We start from the raw sequence: 19,731 nt of genomic DNA on the forward strand, positions 1-19,731 counted from the left end.
TGGACGCATATATGAAAGAAAACCTGTAGACAATTGACCAAATAATTGATAAGTAACGCACTGCTTGAGATAACCTCACTAGTTCATGAATCAGAAAAAAGAATGCAACCAAGGCCCCTCTGCGGCCAGACATAAGCCTGATGGGACTGAATATAGCCTATGTACTGCCCCGTCCTATGACGTTAAACAATACCGGATATACATATAAAACACTCCTCATCATTCTTAACCCCCCTTCTTTTTTTTTCTTTCTTTTTTTTGTAACACCTCTTTCCCCCTTTTTTTTTTCTCTTTCCCTATTTAACTACTGTAATACTGCACAACCATAACCAGGATGTATCAAGACATGACAGGCAAATGTGAGCTGTAATACCACAGGCGACCAGCAGATGGCATGCTGGGACAACCTAAGGCAGCAGAGCGCGGCCCTGAACACATGGAAGCCGCCTCTGCCGCCCGCCGAGACGTGCAGGTAACCACATGCGGCGTGTCGGTGCCGATCCCTCCCCCCCTGCCCAGAACTGAAGCCGCAAGGCCCCAATCTTACCACTGGAAGAAGTGAACGCTGGGATGTAGACACTGATGAGAGGCAGAGACCGTATACTCACGTGCGTACCGGCGCCCGGAAGTGATGCAGAAACGAGTCGCCGGTAAGGTGAGAAGGAGGCTGCGGCTTATAAGCAGTATAGCCCCGCCTCCCCTCACACAAATGCGGCAAATGCCATTTGCCTATATCAAAACGACTAACACAAAATAAGGAACTAATTATAATAATTGATTTTGGTGTCAGTTTGCATATTTAAAGAATAAGGAGCTATAGTTAAAAAAAATATATATTAAATTGTTTTGTGCAGTTTCCCCCCCAAAAAACGAAAAAAAATAATTATAAGGCCTTATCTGTCAAGTGAAAAATTGTTGCAAAAATTATTTTGGTAGTCCCAACACATAAAAAAGTTACAACCGTTCAAACCACCAGGTGCACAAAAACACAAAAAAAGTGTCTTTTCAGGCCTGCTTATTAAAGTGTTAACCAATAAGCACTTTCCCCACTAGTAAGAGAAAGTGCTTACTGGTTATTGCAGGGTGCCTGTAACTGGCAGGAGGCGGTAATAAGCAGGGAGCACGGCCTCTGCAGTGAGGGAAATCACTGATTTATGAACAAGTTCCTGCAGCGTGGCCCCTGAACCAGAAGATGCATACTTACCTGCTCCATGCCGCCCTGCCCCCGCTGCCTCCCTGCTCCATGCCGCCCTGCCCCCGCTGCCACCATCTTCCGGTTCTTGCACTCTTACACCTGTCCGTGCATGACCATGGTCACATACACCGCTCCAGTCAATGACTGGCTACAGCAGTGACACGCTGCTTGTGGCCACATCACCGCTGAAGCCAGTGATTGGCTGCAGAGGTCCATGTGACCATAGCCATGCACTGACAGGTGTAATCAGCGCCGGGAGCAGGTAAGTATAACTCTTCGGTTTCAGGGGCCATGCTGCAAGAACTTGTTAAAAATTCATTTTTAGTGGGAAATCCCTTTAACCCCTTAAGGACTCAGCCCTATTTTACCTTAAGGACTTGGCCATTTTTTGCAACTTTGACCAGTGTCACTTTATGTGGTGATAACTTTAAAACGCTTTTACTTATCCAGGCCATTCTGAGATTGTTTTTTTTGTCACATATTGTACTTCATAACACTGGTAAAATGGAGTAAAAAAAAACTCATTTTTATTTATAAAAAAATACTAAAATTACCCAAATTTGTGAAAATTTTCAAATTTCAAAGTTTCAATTTCTTTACTTCTATAATACATAGTAATACCTCCAAAATAGCTATTAGTTTACATTCCCCATATGTCTATTTCATGTTTGGATCATTTTGGGAATGACATTTTATTTTTGGGGGATGTTACAAGGCTTAGAAGTTTAGATGCAAATCTTAAAAACATTTCTGAAATTTTCAAAAACCCAATTTTTAGGGACCAGTTCAGGTCTGAAGTCACTTTGTGAGGCTTACATAATAGAAACTACCCAAAAGTGACCCCATTCTCGAAACTACACCTCTCAAGGTATTCAAAACTGATTTTACAACCATTATTAACCCTTTAGGTGTTCCCCAAGAGTTGATGACAAATGGAAATGAAATTTCTGAATTTCAATTTTTTGCCAAATTTTCAATTTTAATCTATTTTTTCCACTAACGAAGCAGGGGTTAACAGCCAAACAAAACTCTATCTTTATTGCCCTGACTCTGCGGTTTACAGAAACACCTGATATGTGGTCGTACACCACTCTACAGCCCCACGTCAGGGCGTAGAGGGAAATGAACGCAGGGTGGTTTTTGGAAGGCAGATTTCGCTGGACTGGTTTATTTACACCATGTCCCATTTGAAGCCCCCTGATGCACCCCCTAGAGTAGAAACTCCTAAAACGTGACCCCATTTTGGAAACTACGGAATAAGGTGGCAGTTTTTTTGGTACTATTTTAGGGTTGCTCTATATTACACTTTTTGTGAAGCAAAGTAACAAAAAAAAAGAAATTCTGAAATTTCATCTCCATTTGCCATTGACTCTTGTGGAACACTTAAAGGGTTTACAAAGTTTGTAAAATCAGTTTTAAATACATTGAGGGTGTAGTTTCCTAAATGGGGTCACTTTCTGGAGTTTCTACTCTAGGGGTGCATCAGGGGGGGCTTCAAATGGGACATGTTGTCAAAAAACAAGTCCAGCAAAAACTGCCTTCCAAAATCCATATGGCATTCCTTTCCTTCTGCGCCCTGCCGTGTGCCCGTACAGAGGTTTACGACCACATATGGGGTGTTTCTGTAAACTAAAGAATCAGGGCAATAAATATTGAGTTTTGTTTGGCTGTTAACCCTTGCTTTGTTACGGGAAAAAATGGATTAAAATGGAAAATTTGCCAGAAAATACCTGTTTTGGCACTGTTTTTATTTTTTATTATTTACAACGTTCATCGGACATATTAGATCATGTACTATTTTTATAGAGCAGGTTGTTACGGACGCAGGGATACCTAATATGTTTACTTTTTTAAATTTATTTAAGTTTTACACAATAATATCATTTTTGAAACAAAAAAAAACATTTTTGTGTCTCCATAGCAATAGTTTTTTTTATTTTTTGGGCGATTGTCTTAGTTAGGATCTCATTTTTTGCAGGATGAAATGGCTGTTTTAATGGTATGATTTTGGGGTACATAATACTTTTTTGATCACTTTTATTACCTTTTTTTGGAAGTAAGGTGACAAAATGATGGCTTTTTTTACACCATTTTTATTTTTTATTTTTACGTTGTTCACCTGAGGGGTTAGATCATGTGATATTTTTATAGAGCAGGTTCTTACGGACACGACAATACCTAATATGTGTACCTTTTTTTATTTATTAAGGTTTTACACAATAATATTATTTTTCAAACCAAAAAAACTTGTTTTAGTGTCTCTATAGTCTGAGAGCCATATTTTTTTTTATTTTTTGGGCCATTGTCTCATGTAGGGGCTCATTTTTTGCGGGATGAGACGACGGTTTAAATGGTACTATTTTGGCGTACATACGACTTTTTTTTATCACTTTTATTACTTTTTTAGAAGTAAGGTGAGCAAAATTTCAATTTCATCATAGTTTTTATTTTTTATGGCGTTCACCGTGTGTGATCGGGTCGTTATATAACATGCGTAGGGAATTAATTTTTTTTTATTTTTAATCAGGGATAAATGTTTTTTTTTTATTTTTACTTTTTTTCACTTTAAAAAAAATTTTTTTTTTGCCCAGACCCACTTGGTTCTTGAAGATCCAGTGGGTCTGATGTCTGTATAATACAGTACAGTATACTATACCATGGACAGCAGGATGCCTGAGAAGGTGTTCTGTTGCCATGGGAACTTTCCCCGTCTGCCACAACTAAGCAGACAGGGAAGGGGAGGGAGGCGGGCTCCCTCCCTCTGTCACCCCATCCTGTCCGGGGGCTGCAAAGGCACAGCAGCCCCCCTTCCCCCCCCCCCCCCCCGATGGAAGAGGGAGGAGGCTCCCTCCCTCTTCACCTCTTCCATACCGCGGTCCCTACGGACCGCGGCATGGAGGGGGTTAAAACGGCGGACATCTGCACAGATGTCTGCCGTTTGAATCGGAGTGTCAGCAATGAGCTGACACTCTGATTCAACCGCTCGGCCATCCTGAAAATAAACGGGGGCGGGCGGAAGATCACGCACCCGCCCCCCACACTGCCGCACACCTCCCGCCCCGCCACCCGCACCGCCCGCAATCCTCCCCTCCGCTGCGCCCGCAGGCACAAAAACACAGAGGGCTGCAGGGGGGGTTAACTTAAAAAAATATGGACACTTTGAGGTTTCTGTCACGGACCGCAGGGATCAGAAACTTGCATAAATCGCTAAAAAACGCAGGTCTGAATTGACCTGCGGTTTGTAGCGATCGGCAATGTGGGAAGGTCACAGGACCCCCCTAGGCATTGTCACAGGGTGCCTGCTGAATGATTTCAACAGGCACCCTGTTCCGATCACTGCCGGCCGTGCGGCAGTGATAAAAACTACACAGGACGTACCGGTACGCCCTGGGTCCTTAAGGACTCGGGAAACAGGGCGTACCAGTACGTCCTAAGTCCTTAAGGGGTTAAACCAGGGTGGCCGTCTGGGCCTTCCTCATGGCCAGCCAGCGAAAGTTTTTGGGGATGTATTTTGTGCTCATGGGGGCAGTATTGTGTGATGAACTGAGGGGCGGTATAATGTGCCACAATATGGTATTGCTGGCCCGGACTTCCATCAATTAGTACCCGACTACAAAACGGGGCCACTGTTAGTATTTTTCCAGGTCAATTACTGGAAACACGTCTTCATAGGGACACTCATGATAACTGGCGGTATAATCGTGCCGCACATCTCTCTGTGTGATCAGGGATGTGCTACTGATAGTCAATGTAACTAAATGAAGGAGGAATGACTGATAGCGATTATTCCTCCACAGTCACTTTATATCAGCCTGTGTACATTGCGGCCCCTTGAAATAGAGCGATGTGACAAGAGGGCCCTCAGACCAAAAAAAGGTTGTGCACCCCTGCTCTATAGGGATAGTGCATTTTAAAAGCAATCAAAATATTGCATGTTATAGTCCCCTTATGGGAATATTAAAGGGATTCTGTCACCTCGTTTTAGGTTATAGAGATGCAGATATGCACGGCTAGATCGCCGCTAGCATGTCCGCAATATACCTGTCCTATAGGGCTGTGTGTTTTTATTGTGTTTAAAAAATGATTTTAGAGATATGTAAATGAGCCTTGTAAGGTGCCCAAGGGGCTGTACTAACCTTCTTGGAGCCCAGCCACGCCCATCTGTGAAGGAGCCCAGCACCGCCTGCGTCCTCCGAATCTCCTCCTTTCGTCACAGTTAGATTGCCGTAATCTCGCGATGGGCGAGCTCGTGCATGCGCAGTTCCTTCCCTGAGGCTGATGCCAGCACACAGAACGAACACTAAACCGGCACTGCGCATGCGCGAGCTCGCGCATCGCAAGATTATGGCAATCTAACTGTGAAGAAAGGAGGAAATTCGGAGAATGCAGGCAGTGCTGGTCTCCTTCACAGGGGAGCGGTGCTGGGCACCAAGAAGGTTAGTACAGCCCCTTGGGCACCTTACAAGGCTCATTTACATATCTCTAAAAATCTTTTTTTAAACACAATAAAAGGACACAGCCCTATAGGACAGGTATATTGCGGACATGCTAGCAGGGATCTAGCCGTGCATGTCCGCAGCTCTATAAACTAAAACGAGGTGACAGAATCCCTTTAAGTGGTAAAACAAAAATAAAAAAAATAAAATAAAAAAATTCCAATAAAAAAAACATGTTTTTTTTTCCATTGAAAATACACTTTTCAATGAAAAAATAGCAACAAATATAATCTCCTCCACATGTATGGCATCACTGCATCCGTAACAATTTCAACTACACAAATATCATGTATATTAACCCCTACAGTGAACGCCATGAAAAAAATTTTGTAGAATTACTCATTTATTCTTAGTTGCCACCGAAAAAACTTAATACCAAGCGATCAAAAAGCGTAATTTACTTCAAAATGATACCAATGAAAAATACAAAGTGTCCCACAAAAATTAAGCCCTCACACAACTCCATAGAAAGAAAAATAAAAAAAAGCTATGGTTCTTGGGAAGCGGCAATGCAAAAAAAATTTCTTCCTTTTAAAAAACTGGGTTTTATTGCACAAAAGTAGTAAAGAATAAAAAATAAAAAAAATATGTACTTGGTATTGCTGTAATCAAAGAATAAATATTGTAAGGATCGCTCTCTCTCAGGGGGTTGCAGTCACAGACTTTCAGAGACAACTGGATTTAATGTCCAAACTGGTGCTTTATTGTGGCACTTCAGCACCCACACAAACATAAACATCAAAAATGAAACAAACACCTGACCATCTGGGCTCTAACTAATACACAATAGTTTCCCTGACTCACCTCAATGCACAGGGTCTCAGGCTCCAAGCCTTAGCAGGTCTGCTCATCAGACACAAGTCCATACGGGAAGAGATCAGGCTTCACATAACCTCGTGGCCCCTCAGCCACATACGGTCCAGCAGCCTCCAGGCTGTGACCACACCAGTACCCTTGGGGGGTAGAAGGTCCAGAAGTCCTCCCGACTGTGACTGTACGACTCTTTCTGTAGGCGTCACTGGGCTCTACAAAGTTCAGGCTTTTACAAAGTCTTGTTATCTCTCTCCAGACTAACACACAGAGGGTTGGTTTTATCTGTCCTTGATTACAGCAGGCCTCACTTGTGATGACCTAAGGTAAAAGACAATACCCGGACTGGAAGAGTGTGGACTGGCAGATCCCACTACCAAACCTATCCACCAGTCCAAATTAAATCCATCCCAGAACAAAATATAAACAAAACTGCTTTTCTGGATTTTATTTATCTCACCCAGCTGAGGTATCTGGGTGGGATAGACACAACTTCCAGCACTCATACTGTACACGTCACCACAATATATTGTTATTTATACCAAAAAATTAATGCCGTAAAATTTATATTGTAAAAACCCAGTGGCAATATTGCAGTTTTTTCCCCATCTCCTTCCCAGAAAGAGTCAATAAAAGTTAATCAGAAAGCTATGTGTACCCCAAACATTACACCATTAAAAACTACACCTTCTCCCTTAAAAACCAAGCCCTCATACAGCTACATAGATGAAAAATAAAAGAGTTATAGCTCTTGGAAAGCGAAGATGAAAAAAGGAAGAAAAATGCTTGGCCAGTGAAGCCCAAAACAGGCTGGTCACTAAGGGGTTAAAAGCTTTCTTACACACACACTTTTATTAGTGCTTGCCACGTCTCTCCCTATGATGAGTTCACAAATAAATGATGGCAACTGTGCAAGATGAGGCTTTTATAGGGCTGTGACATAAGAGGGAATGGTTATCTGCTGACTGGCTGGCTGCACAGCATTATGGGTCATATTGCGTTACCACAAAGTGCAAGGAAATTCCGGATGAGTGTGAAAGTTCTCCTGATTCCAGAATTGGTTAATTTTGACAAAAGTGATGTTTGGACACTGGCAGAGGACAACTTGGTCCGTTTGGGTGTCACCACGCTCCCCACAGTGCTGAAAACCGAGATGTCACTGGAGGCTGGGCAAGAAAGAAGAGAGCGTGCTATGCCAGTTCAGGTCACTGTTCCAATCAGTCTGCTCAAAAATCCATGGGGTTAGGTAACAGGGTATGAGACAGGCATTGAGATAGGAGCTTTCGGCTTGCTGACTAGCCTCAGCCTGGCAAGTGGAAAAACTGCTCCATCATGTTGAGGAAACTGAAAAGACTGCTTCTGCGGCTTCTTCCGCTTGTGGAGGGAGGGACTTAACTTTGTGGAGGGTGGAGAGGGGACTGCCTTTCAGACGTAAGCTGTGGCAAGCTGCGTACACAGTGTTTCCTGGTAATAACGTAATTTGGCCTCCCTTTCTGTGAGAGGAAAACATTCCCTTATTTTGCATTGGTACCGAGAGTCTAAAAGTATGGCTATCCAGTAATCATCAGATTGCTTGATGTCAAAGATACACCTGTCACTGCGTAAGCAAGCAAGCATACAGGTCGCCATTCTGGCCAGGGTGATGGAGGAGCCAATTCTTTCCACTGCCCCGCCCCACTGAGACAATTGGGTGTCGTGGCCGTTGTCCACCGTTATCATCTTTCTCCTCCAACTCCAAAACCTCATCCTCCTCCCCCATGGTGGTTTCTCATTGTGGGTCCCCAACTGCTACAGGGCCAACTGTTGTATGAGTGTCAGCGTCTTTTCAAAAATACATATTAGGGGGATGAGGGACAACTGCAGCATGAACGGCATGAGCTGCCAGTGCCCAATCTGGAAACAACACATGCTCCCTGCTGAAAGGGTTCACGGCTTTACGATGCTTGCACATAAGCTCGAGCAGGTACAATGTTGAATACTAGCTAGTTGAAACATTGCAGATTAAGCAGTGTATCTGCATACCATTCTGGCACTGTAAGTCCAGGAAAGCGTTCCTCACCACATGAGAATGGCTGAAAATACATTGCCAGCATCTTGAGCAAGCCAGTGCATTTTTTAAAAGGCCATGCAGGGAGCATATGTTATTTCCCCAGGTTCAGGGTGGGCCAGGATGTTGCTCTAATTGTCGCTGATTACCTTGCCCAGTTGGAGCTGGTGAGGTGACAGCCAGCAGCCAGCTGGCTGTCTGCAGCCCAACCGGTGAGGGCTCTCACAAAAGTTGTCAACAGGGAGAATCACTTAACTATCTGCCATAAGGGTGGGGTTTTCTTACTACTTTTTAGGAAAAAGGAAGGCAACCCACTAGGAAGGAACAGTAATGACTGAGAGGAGTCCACTGAAAGCCTTCTTTGGGGCTGCAAGTAGCAGGAGAAATGATACCACTGCTGTCTCTATGGCACAGTCTCGGACTCTGAAGTCACCTCTATACCATCCTACTGCAACTGAGAGGAGGAGTGAGCCATCCAGTCCACAATATCCTCCTCTTTCTCCTTAACTATAATGTTGAGCCTTTCCAAAGCCAGCAGGGACAACTACAGCCTACCACTACTACTTCTGGCCGTATAGTTGCTGCTGCTATTATCCATATTCTGGCCCTGGGTCTTTCAAATGGAAATTTTTCGGAGCCTGGGATTTTTGGGCCCTCTCAAATATTGTTGGGCACTACCCTGTGTATTGGTGTAGTAATCACATATATATGCTGCTTAATGAAACTGAACCCTACGAAGAAATAAACGAACGTGAACGGATGATTAAGGGCCAGGCCTCACGCTCAATTTCATGTTAACACTGATAGGTAGATTGCTGCTATACCTTGTGCATTGCTGCAGTAATCACGTATATATGCTGGTTTAATTAAATTGAACAAGTCCCAAAATAATATATAATTTCAACCGTGTGGAAACTAAATATACATAAACGGACAATTGAGGTCTGATCCTTAATATCTGGTTAATGCTCCCAGGTAAATTGTTACCCTGACCTGTGTACTGGTGTACTGATCACCTATATGCTGGTTTAATTATATTGAACAAGTCCCAAAAAATAAAATTTCAACTGTGTGGAAACTGAATGAATGGAAACGGACGATTGAGCCTTGATGCTCAATTTCACGTTAACACTCACAGGTAGATTGCTGCTATAACTTCAGTAATCGCATATATATGCTGCCTAATTAAACTGAACCCCCCCCAAAAAAAATATGAAATTGCAACAGTGTGGAGAAATAAATGATTGTTAACGGATGATTAAGGGGCAGGGCTCACACTCAATTTCACATCAACACTCACAGGCATATTTCTGCTATACCTTGTGTATTTCTGCAGTAATTACATAAATATGCTGGTTAATTAAATTAAACAAGTCCCCATAAAATATATTATTCATTTCCAGCTATGCAAAAACTGAATATATGGAAACGGATGATTGAGGCCTGACTCTAAATATCACCTTAACACTGCCAGGTAAATTGTGACCCTAGCCTGTGTACTGGTAAACTGATCATCTATATGCTAATTTAATTACATTGAACAAGTCACTAAAAATGACATTTCAACTGTGTGGAAACTGAATAAATGTAAACGGACAATTGAGTCTTGACGCCCAATTTCACGTTAATACTCACAGGTAGATTGCTGCCCTACTCTGTGTTTGGACACACCTTCTCATTCAAAGAGTTTTCTTTATTTTCATGACTATGAAGATTGTAGATTCACATTGAAGGCATCAAAACTATGAATTAACACATGTGGAATTATATACATAACAAAAAAGTGTGAAACAACTGACAAAATGTCATATTCTAGGTTATTCAAAGTAGCCACCTTTTGCTTTGATTACTGCTTTGCACACTCTTGGCATTCTCTTGGTGAGCTTCAAGAGGTAGTCACCTGAAATGGTTTTCACTACACAGGTGTGCTCTGTCAGGTTTAATAAGTGGAATTTCTTGCCTTATAAATGGGGTTGGGACCATCAGTTGCGTTGTGGAGAAGTCAGGTGGATACACAGCTGATAGTGCTACTGAATAGACTGTTAGAATTTGTATTTTGGCAAGAAAAAAGCAGCTAAGTAAAGAAAAACGAGTGGCCATCATTACTTTAAGAAATAACGTCAGTCAGTCCGAAAAATTGGGAAAACTTTGAAAGTGTCCCCAAGTGCAGTCACAAAAACCATCAAGCGCTACAAAGAAACTGGCTCACATGCGGACCACCCCAGGAAAGGAAGACCAAGATTCACCTCTGCTGCGGAGGATAAGTTCATCCGAGTCACCAGCCTCAGAAATCGCAGGTTAACAGCAGCTCAGATTAGAGACCAGGTCAATGCCACACAGTTCTAGCAGCAGACACATCTCTAGAACAACTGTTAAGAGGAGACTGTGTGAATCAGGCCTTCATGGTAGAATATCTGCTAGGAAACCACTGCTAAGGACAGGCAACAAGCAGAAGAGACTTGTTTGGGCTAAAGAACACAAGGAATGGACATTAGACCAGTGGAAATCTGTGCTTTGGTCTGATGAGTCCAAATTCGAGATCTTTGGCTCCAACCACCATGTCTTTGTGCGACGCAGAAAAGGTGAACGGATGGACTCTACATGCCTGGTTCCCACCGTGAAGCATGGAGGAGGAGGTGTGATGGTGTGGGGGTGCTTTGCTAGTGACACTGTTGGGGATTTATTCAAAATTGAAGGCATACTGAACCAGCATGGCTACCACAGCATCTTGCAGCGGCATGCTATTCCATCCGGTTTGCGTTTAGTTGGACCATCATTTATTTTTCAACAGGACAATGACCCCAAACACACCTCCAGGCTGTGTAAGGGCTATTTGACCATGAAGGAGAGTGATGAGGCGCTACGCCAGATGACCTGGCCTCCACAGTCACTGGACCTGAACCCAATCGAGATGGTTTGGGGTGAGCTGGACCGCAGAGTGAAGGCAAAAGGGCCAACAAGTGCTAAGCATCTCTGGGAACTCCTTCAAGACTGTTGGAAGACCATTTCAGGTGACTACCTCTTGAAGCTCAGCAAGAGAATGCCAAGAGTGTGCAAAGCAGTAATCAAAGCAAAAGGTAGCTACTTTGAAGAACCTAGAATATGACATATTTTCAGTTGTTTCACACTTTTTTGTTACGTATATAATTCCACATGTGTTAATTCATGGTTTTGATGCCTTCAGTGTGAATCTACAATTTGTGTCCAAACTTTTGGTCTGTACTGTATATATGCTGGTTAGGCCGAATGCACACGTTCGTGGTATCCCGGGCTGGATTCCTGTTCAGAGCAGGAGCGCACGGCGTCATTGGTTGCTATGACGCCGTGCGCTTCATGTCGCCGCTGCACTACAGTAATACACTATACGAGTGTATTACTGTAGTGCAGCGGCCGCATGAAGCGCACGGCGTCATAGCAACCAATGACGCCGTGCGCTCCTGCTCTGAACAGGAATCCAGTCCGGCATACCACGGACCGTTCTCGGCCGCAGAACACGGCCATGGGCATTCGGCCTTAATTAGATTGAACAATCTCCCAAAAAGTAAATAATTTAATTAGAACCATGTGCAAATGGACGATTGAGGCTTTTCACTCAATTTCACAATAACACTCACAGGTAGATTGCTGCCCTACCCTGTTCATTGCTGCAGTAATCATGTATATATGCTGGTTAATTAAATTGAACAATCAAAAAAAATTATTACAACCGTGTGAAAATGCATTTCATGGAAATGAACAATTGAGGCTTGATGCTCAATTTCATGTTAACGCTCACAGGTAGAAGTCCCTATTTAGAGACCCTCGGGATATTTTATATAATACACAAATGGTCTGTAGGACCAACAATCCATTTAGGGGTCCCTAACTGATATCTAAAATCTTATCTTTATTAAGTTCATTTATAAACATACACACATAAAGAAAAAGACCATTAAAATTATCAGAAATCAGTGAGGTATTGTGTAACTGTTTGTATTATTGCTGGTTTCTAAATTATTGCTCAATTTCACATTAACACACACAGGTAGATTTCTGCCCCTAGCCTGTGTATTGGTGAACTGATCACCTATATGCTGGTTAAATTAAACTGAACAAATCCCCAAAAATCAACCGTGTGAAATAAATGTAAACGGATGATTGAGGCTTGATGCTCAATTTCACGTTAACACGTTGCTGCTATACCTTGTGTATCGCTGCAGTAATCACGTATATTCACGAATGGTTGTTCTAAACAGCTCCATGAACTTGAGCGTGGTACTGTAATAGCATGCCACTGTTGCAACTGGTCAGCTGAAATGTCTTTGTTCCAAAATATTCCACTATCAACTTTGAGCGGTGTTATTACAAAGTAGAAGTAGGAACCACAGAAAGTGGCAGAACAGGTAAAGTTACAAAGCAAAGTTTCTGAGTGCTGAGGCACATAGAACATAATAATCGCCAAAACTCTGCTGGCTCAATAATTACAGATTTGCAAACCTCCCCTGGCATTAATATCTGCATAAAAACTTAGTTCCAGGAGCTTCATGGCATGGGTTTCCGTGTCTAAGCAGTTGCAAGCATCACCAAGAACAATGCCAAGTGTTGGAATGGTGTAACGCATGCCATTACATGACTGCATTGCTCCAATTTTAAAGTTTGGAGGAGGAGGGATAATGCTATAAGGTTTTGTTTCAGAGGTAGGCCTAAGGACCTTAGTTCCAGTGAAGAAAACTCTTAGTGCTTCAGCATACCAAGACGTTTTTAACAATTGTATACTTCCAAGTTTGTGGGGACAGTTATAGGAGAGCCCCTTTCTGTTCCAGCAGGACTGTGCCCCAGAGCATGTAGCAAGGGCCATAAAGACATGGTTGAATATAACTGGTCTGCATAGAGCCCTGACCTCAACCACATAGAACAATGTTAGGATGAACTTATGGGTTAGGGATCATGCATACAACCGTATGTATTTTGCGGTCTGCAAAAAACAGATCTGCGAAAAATACAGGTGACGTCCGTGTGCATTCCGTAGTTTGCGGAACGGAATAGCTGGCCTCTAATAAAACAGTCCAATCCTTGACCGTAATGCGGGCAATAATAGGGCCGGTTTTATTTTTCTGCGGAACGGAAATACGGAGATACGGAAATGGAATGGACACGGAGTACCTTACACAGAAAGAAAATACATTCATGTGCATTAGCCCTTATTTTGTGAAAGATCAATTTTTCCTGCATATCTATACACTTCAATACTTTTTATTTGCACAATAGTGTAAAACATCTGAATATAAACATTTCTAATATCTAAATTTCATCAAATAATAATATACAAGGTGGGCTATAATACACAGATAGCAGCCAAACGTTTTCTGGATACAATTTTGTAAATGTAATCTACAGTATACCGCAGATATAAAAAAAAAGGACATTTAAGGAGCAAAGAGGGTCAAAGAGACATGAATCAAAAGCAGGGACTGTACCTCCAAAAGAGGGACATTTGGGAGGTCTGCTTACAATTCCCCTGTATTACAGTATACACTGCACCCACATATCTACAGTTCTCCTGTATTACAGTATACACTGCACCCACATATCTACAGTTCTCCTGTATTACACTATACACTGCACCCACATATCTACAGTTCTCCTGTATTACACTATACACTGCACCCACATATCTACAGTTCTCCTGTATTACACTATACACTGCACCCACATATCTACAGTTCTCCTGTATTACACTATACACTGCACCCACATATCTACAATCCTCCCGTATTACACTATATACTGCACCCACATATCTACAATCCTCCCGTATTACACTATATACTGCACCCACATATCCACAATTCTCCTGTATTACACTATACACTGCACCCACATATCTACACTTCTCCTGTATTACACTATACACTGCACCCACATATCTACAATTCTCCCGCATTACAGTATACACTGCACCCACATTTCTACAATTCTCCTGTATTACAGTATACACTGCACCCACATATCTACACTTCTCCTGTATTACACTATACACTGCACCCACATTTCTACAATTCTCCTGCATTACAGTATACACTGCACCCACATTTCTACAATTCTCCCGCATTACAGTATACACTGCACCCACATATCTACAATTCTCCTGTATTACACTATACACTGCACCCACATATCTACAATTCTCCTGCATTACAGTATACACTGCACCCACATATCTACAATTCTCCTGTATTACACTATACACTGCACCCACATTTCTACAATTCTCCTGCATTACAGTATACACTGCACCCGCATATCTACACTTCTCCTGTATTACAACATACACTGCACCCACATATCTACAATTCTCCTGTATTACACTATACACTGCACCCACATATCTACAATTCTCCCGCATTACAGTATACACTGCACCCACATATCTACAATTATCCTGTATTACAGTATACACTGCACCCACATATCTACACTTCTCCTGTATTACAACATACACTGCACCCACATATCTACAATTCTCCTGTATTATAGTATACACTGCACCCACATATCTACAGTTCTCCTGTATTACAGTATACACTGCACCCACATATCTACAATTCTCCCGCATTACAGTATACACTGCACCCACATATCTACAATCCTCCTGCATTACAGTATACACTGCACCCACATATCTACACTTCTCCTGTATTACAACATACACTGCACACACATATCTACAATTCTCCTGTATTACACTACACACTGCACCCACATATCTACAATTCTCCCGCATTACAGTATACACTGCACCCACATATCTACAATTATCCTGTATTACACTATACACTGCACCCACATATCTGCAATTCTCCTGTATTACAGTATACACTGCACCCACATATCTACAGTTCTCCTGTATTACAGTATACATTGTACCCACATATCTACACTTCTCCTGTATTACACTATACACTGCACCCACATATCTACAATTCTCCTGTATTACACTATACACTGCACCCACATATCTGCAGTTCTCCTGTATTACACTATACACTGCACCCACATATCTACAGTTATCCTGTATTACAGTATACACTGCACCCACATATCTACAATGATCCTGTATTACAGTATACACTGCACCCACATATCTACAATTATCCTGTATTACAGTATACACTGCACCCACATATCTACACTTATCCTGTATTACACTATACACTGCACCCACATATCTACAATTATCCTGTATTACAGTATACATTGCACCCACATATCTACAATTATCCTGTATTACAGTATACACTGCACCCACATATCTACAGTTCTTCCATATTATAGTACACACTGCACCCACATATCTACAGTTCTTCCATATTATAGTACACACTGCACCCATATATCTACAATCCTCCCGTATTACACTATATACTGCACCCACATATCTACAATCCTCCCGTATTACACTATATACTGCACCCACATATCTACAGTTCTTCCATATTATAGTATACACTGCACCCACATATCTACAGTTCTGTATCTCAGAATACAAAGCACCTGCATATCTGCTGCACCCCTGTATTACACTATACACTGCACCCACATATCTACAATTATCCTGTATTACAGTATACACTGCACCCACATATCTACAGTTCTTCCATATTATAGTACACACTGCACCCACATATCTACAATTCTCCTGTATTACACTATATACTGCACCCACATATCTACACTTCTCCTGTATTACACTATACACTGCACCCACATATCTACAATTCTCCTGTATCTCAGAATACAGTGCACCCACATATCTACAATTCTCCTGTATTACACTATACACTGCACCCACATATCTGCAGTTCTCCTGTATTACACTATACACTGCACCCACATATCTACAGTTATCCTGTATTACAGTATACACTGCACCCACATATCTACAATTATCCTGTATTACAGTATACACTGCACCCACATATCTACAATTATCCTGTATTACAGTATACACTGCACCCACATATCTACAATTATCCTGTATTACAGTATACACTGCACCCACATATCTACACTTATCCTGTATTACACTATACACTGCACCCACATATCTACAATTATCCTGTATTACAGTATACATTGCACCCACATATCTACAATTATCCTGTATTACAGTATACACTGCACCCACATATCTACAGTTCTTCCATATTATAGTACACACTGCACCCACATATCTACAATCCTCCCGTATTACACTATATACTGCACCCACATATCTACAATCCTCCCGTATTACACTATATACTGCACCCACATATCTACAGTTCTTCCATATTATAGTATACACTGCACCCACATATCTACAGTTCTGTATCTCAGAATACAAAGCACCTGCATATCTGCTGCACCCCTGTATTACACTATACACTGCACCCACATATCTACAATTATCCTGTATTACAGTATACACTGCACCCACATATCTACAGTTCTTCCATATTATAGTACACACTGCACCCACATATCTACAATTCTCCTGTATTACACTATATACTGCACCCACATATCTACAATCCTCCTGTATTACACTATACACTGCACCCACATATCTACAATCCTCCTGCATTACAGTATACACTGCACCCACATATCTACACTTCTCCTGTATTACAACATACACTGCACACACATATCTACAGTTCTCCTGTATTACACTATATACTGCACCCACATATCTACAATCCTCCTGTATTACACTATACACTGCACCCACATATCTACAATCCTCCTGCATTACAGTATACACTGCACCCACATATCTACACTTCTCCTGTATTACAACATACACTGCACCCACATATCTACAATTCTCCTGTATTACAGTACACACTGCACCCACATATCTACACTTCTCCTGTATTACAGTACACACTGCACCCACATATCTACACTTCTCCTGTATTACAGTACACACTGCACCCACATATCTACAATTCTCCTGTATTACAGTACACACTGCACCCACATATCTACAGTTCTCCTGTATTACAGTACACACTGCACCCACATATCTACACTTCTCCTGTATTACAGTACACACTGCACCCACATAGCTACAATTCTCCTGTATTACACTATACACTGCACCCACATATCTACACTTCTCCTGTATTACAGTATACACTGCACCCGCATATCTACAATTCTCCTGTATTACACTATACACTGCACCCACATATCTACAGTTCTCCTGTATTACAGTATACACTGCACCCACATAGCTACAGTTCTTCCATATTATAGTATACACTGCACCCACATATCTACAGTTCTGTATCTCAGAACACAAAGCACCTGCATATCTGCTGCACCCCTGTATATCCACAGTTCTCCCACTGCACTGCACATATTATCTAGTTCGTGCCTTCGCTTATTGCACAATATGTTAATAATCAATCTGAAATCTGATTTCCCAGCAACACTAATTGATTACAATAAAGAGCAGGAGGTAAAGTTTCGATATGAAAATGTGGGAAATTCCCAGGTTTGCAAGGAATAAAAAGTCAAGGAGGAAGCGACTGTCACTTTGTGCAGCCTGCCTGAGGAGACGGAGCGGCGGTAGAGACTGGTACACCTGGCACCACAAGCCGCATCTGACACAGCAAACTACCAGTCTGCAGGGGCCACACCTGGACAGACACGAGCACTGCAGGGGCCACACCGGGACAGACACGAGCACTGCCTCTGGAGAAGATCTGAATGGGGTTGTTACTGCAGCATGTACGTGGTGGATATTTGCAAGGAGCAGTCATTTCTGCAACAACTCCTCCACCTGACAGAGCCCTGCGGACTGCAGGAGTAGAGGGCAATACCAGGGCACAGCTACTTCCATGTGGTGAGCTCTATGCCCGGGCACCACTACTTGCGAGTGGGCAGAACAAGCTGCATGCAATGCCGGGAACTATGGAAACACGCCCGCTGGCACACAGAGAAGGCTGCTTACCATTTACCATTGTCTGGAAGGTGGGTATATGAGCCGGTGGGTTGTAGTCATCTTGAGGTGTCTGGGAGAAGTGGCTGCCTCCTGGCACAGCCCATGTGAGGAGTCTAGGACTCCAGTCTGCAGCTGGGACTGTGCGAATAGCAGGACCCCGCCGACTCCATGGCCCTCCTAGGGGCTTTCCTCCTCAGCTTCCGTGTTTCCACTTTCGGTTTCAAGCATTGGAATGAATGGCCGCTGCCAGCACAGCGCTGGTGTGTCCCTTGCAGGCTGGGGTGTGATTACTGCTCTGGGAGCAGACTGGTAACCCTCCTCTGCCACTGCCTGTGTAGATGAAGTCCTAAGTTCAACGCCCTGATCTAGGCTGCCCTCTTATGACAGTGCAAGGACCTCGTGCCTGCTCCTCAGGAATTCCTCCAGGGTCAAAGTGTGGGGCTACCACCTGTCATGGTTCCTTTGCAGCACCCCTCACCCATTCATCTGAATGCACACCCTGGTTAATGCAGACTTATTTTGTTAGTCTACTTTCACACTTGCGTTTTGGCTTTCCATTTGTGAGATGCATTCGGGGCTCTCACAAGCGGTCCAAACGGATCAGTTTTGCCCTAATGCATTCCGAATGGAAAAGGATCCGCTCAGAATGCGTCAGTTCAGTTGCCTCCATTCTGCTTTGAATACGGACGTTTTGGTGTCCCGTCTGATGAAACTGAGCCAAACTGATCCGTCCTGGCACACATTGTAAGGCTACTTTCACACTGGCGTTTCGCGGATCCGTTAGAAGGATTTGAAAGACGGATTCAAACATTGATCTTTTATGCGGATCCGTTATAAGTCAATGACTTATAACGGATCCGCATAAAAGATCAATGTTTGAATCCGTCTTTGAAATCCTTCTAACGGATCCGCGAAACAATAATACAAACGGATCCATTGTGAACGGATGCAGATGGTTGTATTATCTGAACGGATCTGTCCATGACGGATCTGCACAAAACGCGAGTGTGAAAGTAGCCTTATTTGCAGTCTAGAGTCCGCTCACACTTGTGAGAAAAATATTTCCTTTAATGACTATACATTTTTATTTTACTAACGACAACTGCAATGACCGTAGCATTCTACGCGTTGGACAGAAAATCGGAAACCTGATATTTTTGCTATGGAAGTGAATGCAGAGAACAGATTGAAATGGAAAAAATATGTAGCC

The 19,731-nt window shown here is 42.6% G+C and overlaps 1 protein-coding gene across 1 annotated transcript in view; it reads right to left on the reverse strand.

Annotated features, from left to right (window-relative positions):
* LOC122939261 overlaps positions 1-19,122 on the reverse strand; it is a 110,367-nt gene extending 91,245 nt beyond the window's left edge. The window contains exon 1 of the mRNA XM_044295322.1: positions 18,531-19,122. Coding sequence (XP_044151257.1) covers positions 18,531-18,540 — 10 coding nt within the window. The 5' untranslated portion in view covers positions 18,541-19,122. The remainder of the gene's footprint in view (positions 1-18,530) is intronic.
* Between the last annotated feature and the right edge of the window lie 609 nt (positions 19,123-19,731).

This window comes from Bufo gargarizans, chromosome 5, assembly GCF_014858855.1.
Source record: "Bufo gargarizans isolate SCDJY-AF-19 chromosome 5, ASM1485885v1, whole genome shotgun sequence".
NCBI classification, from domain to species: Eukaryota; Metazoa; Chordata; class Amphibia; order Anura; family Bufonidae; genus Bufo; species Bufo gargarizans.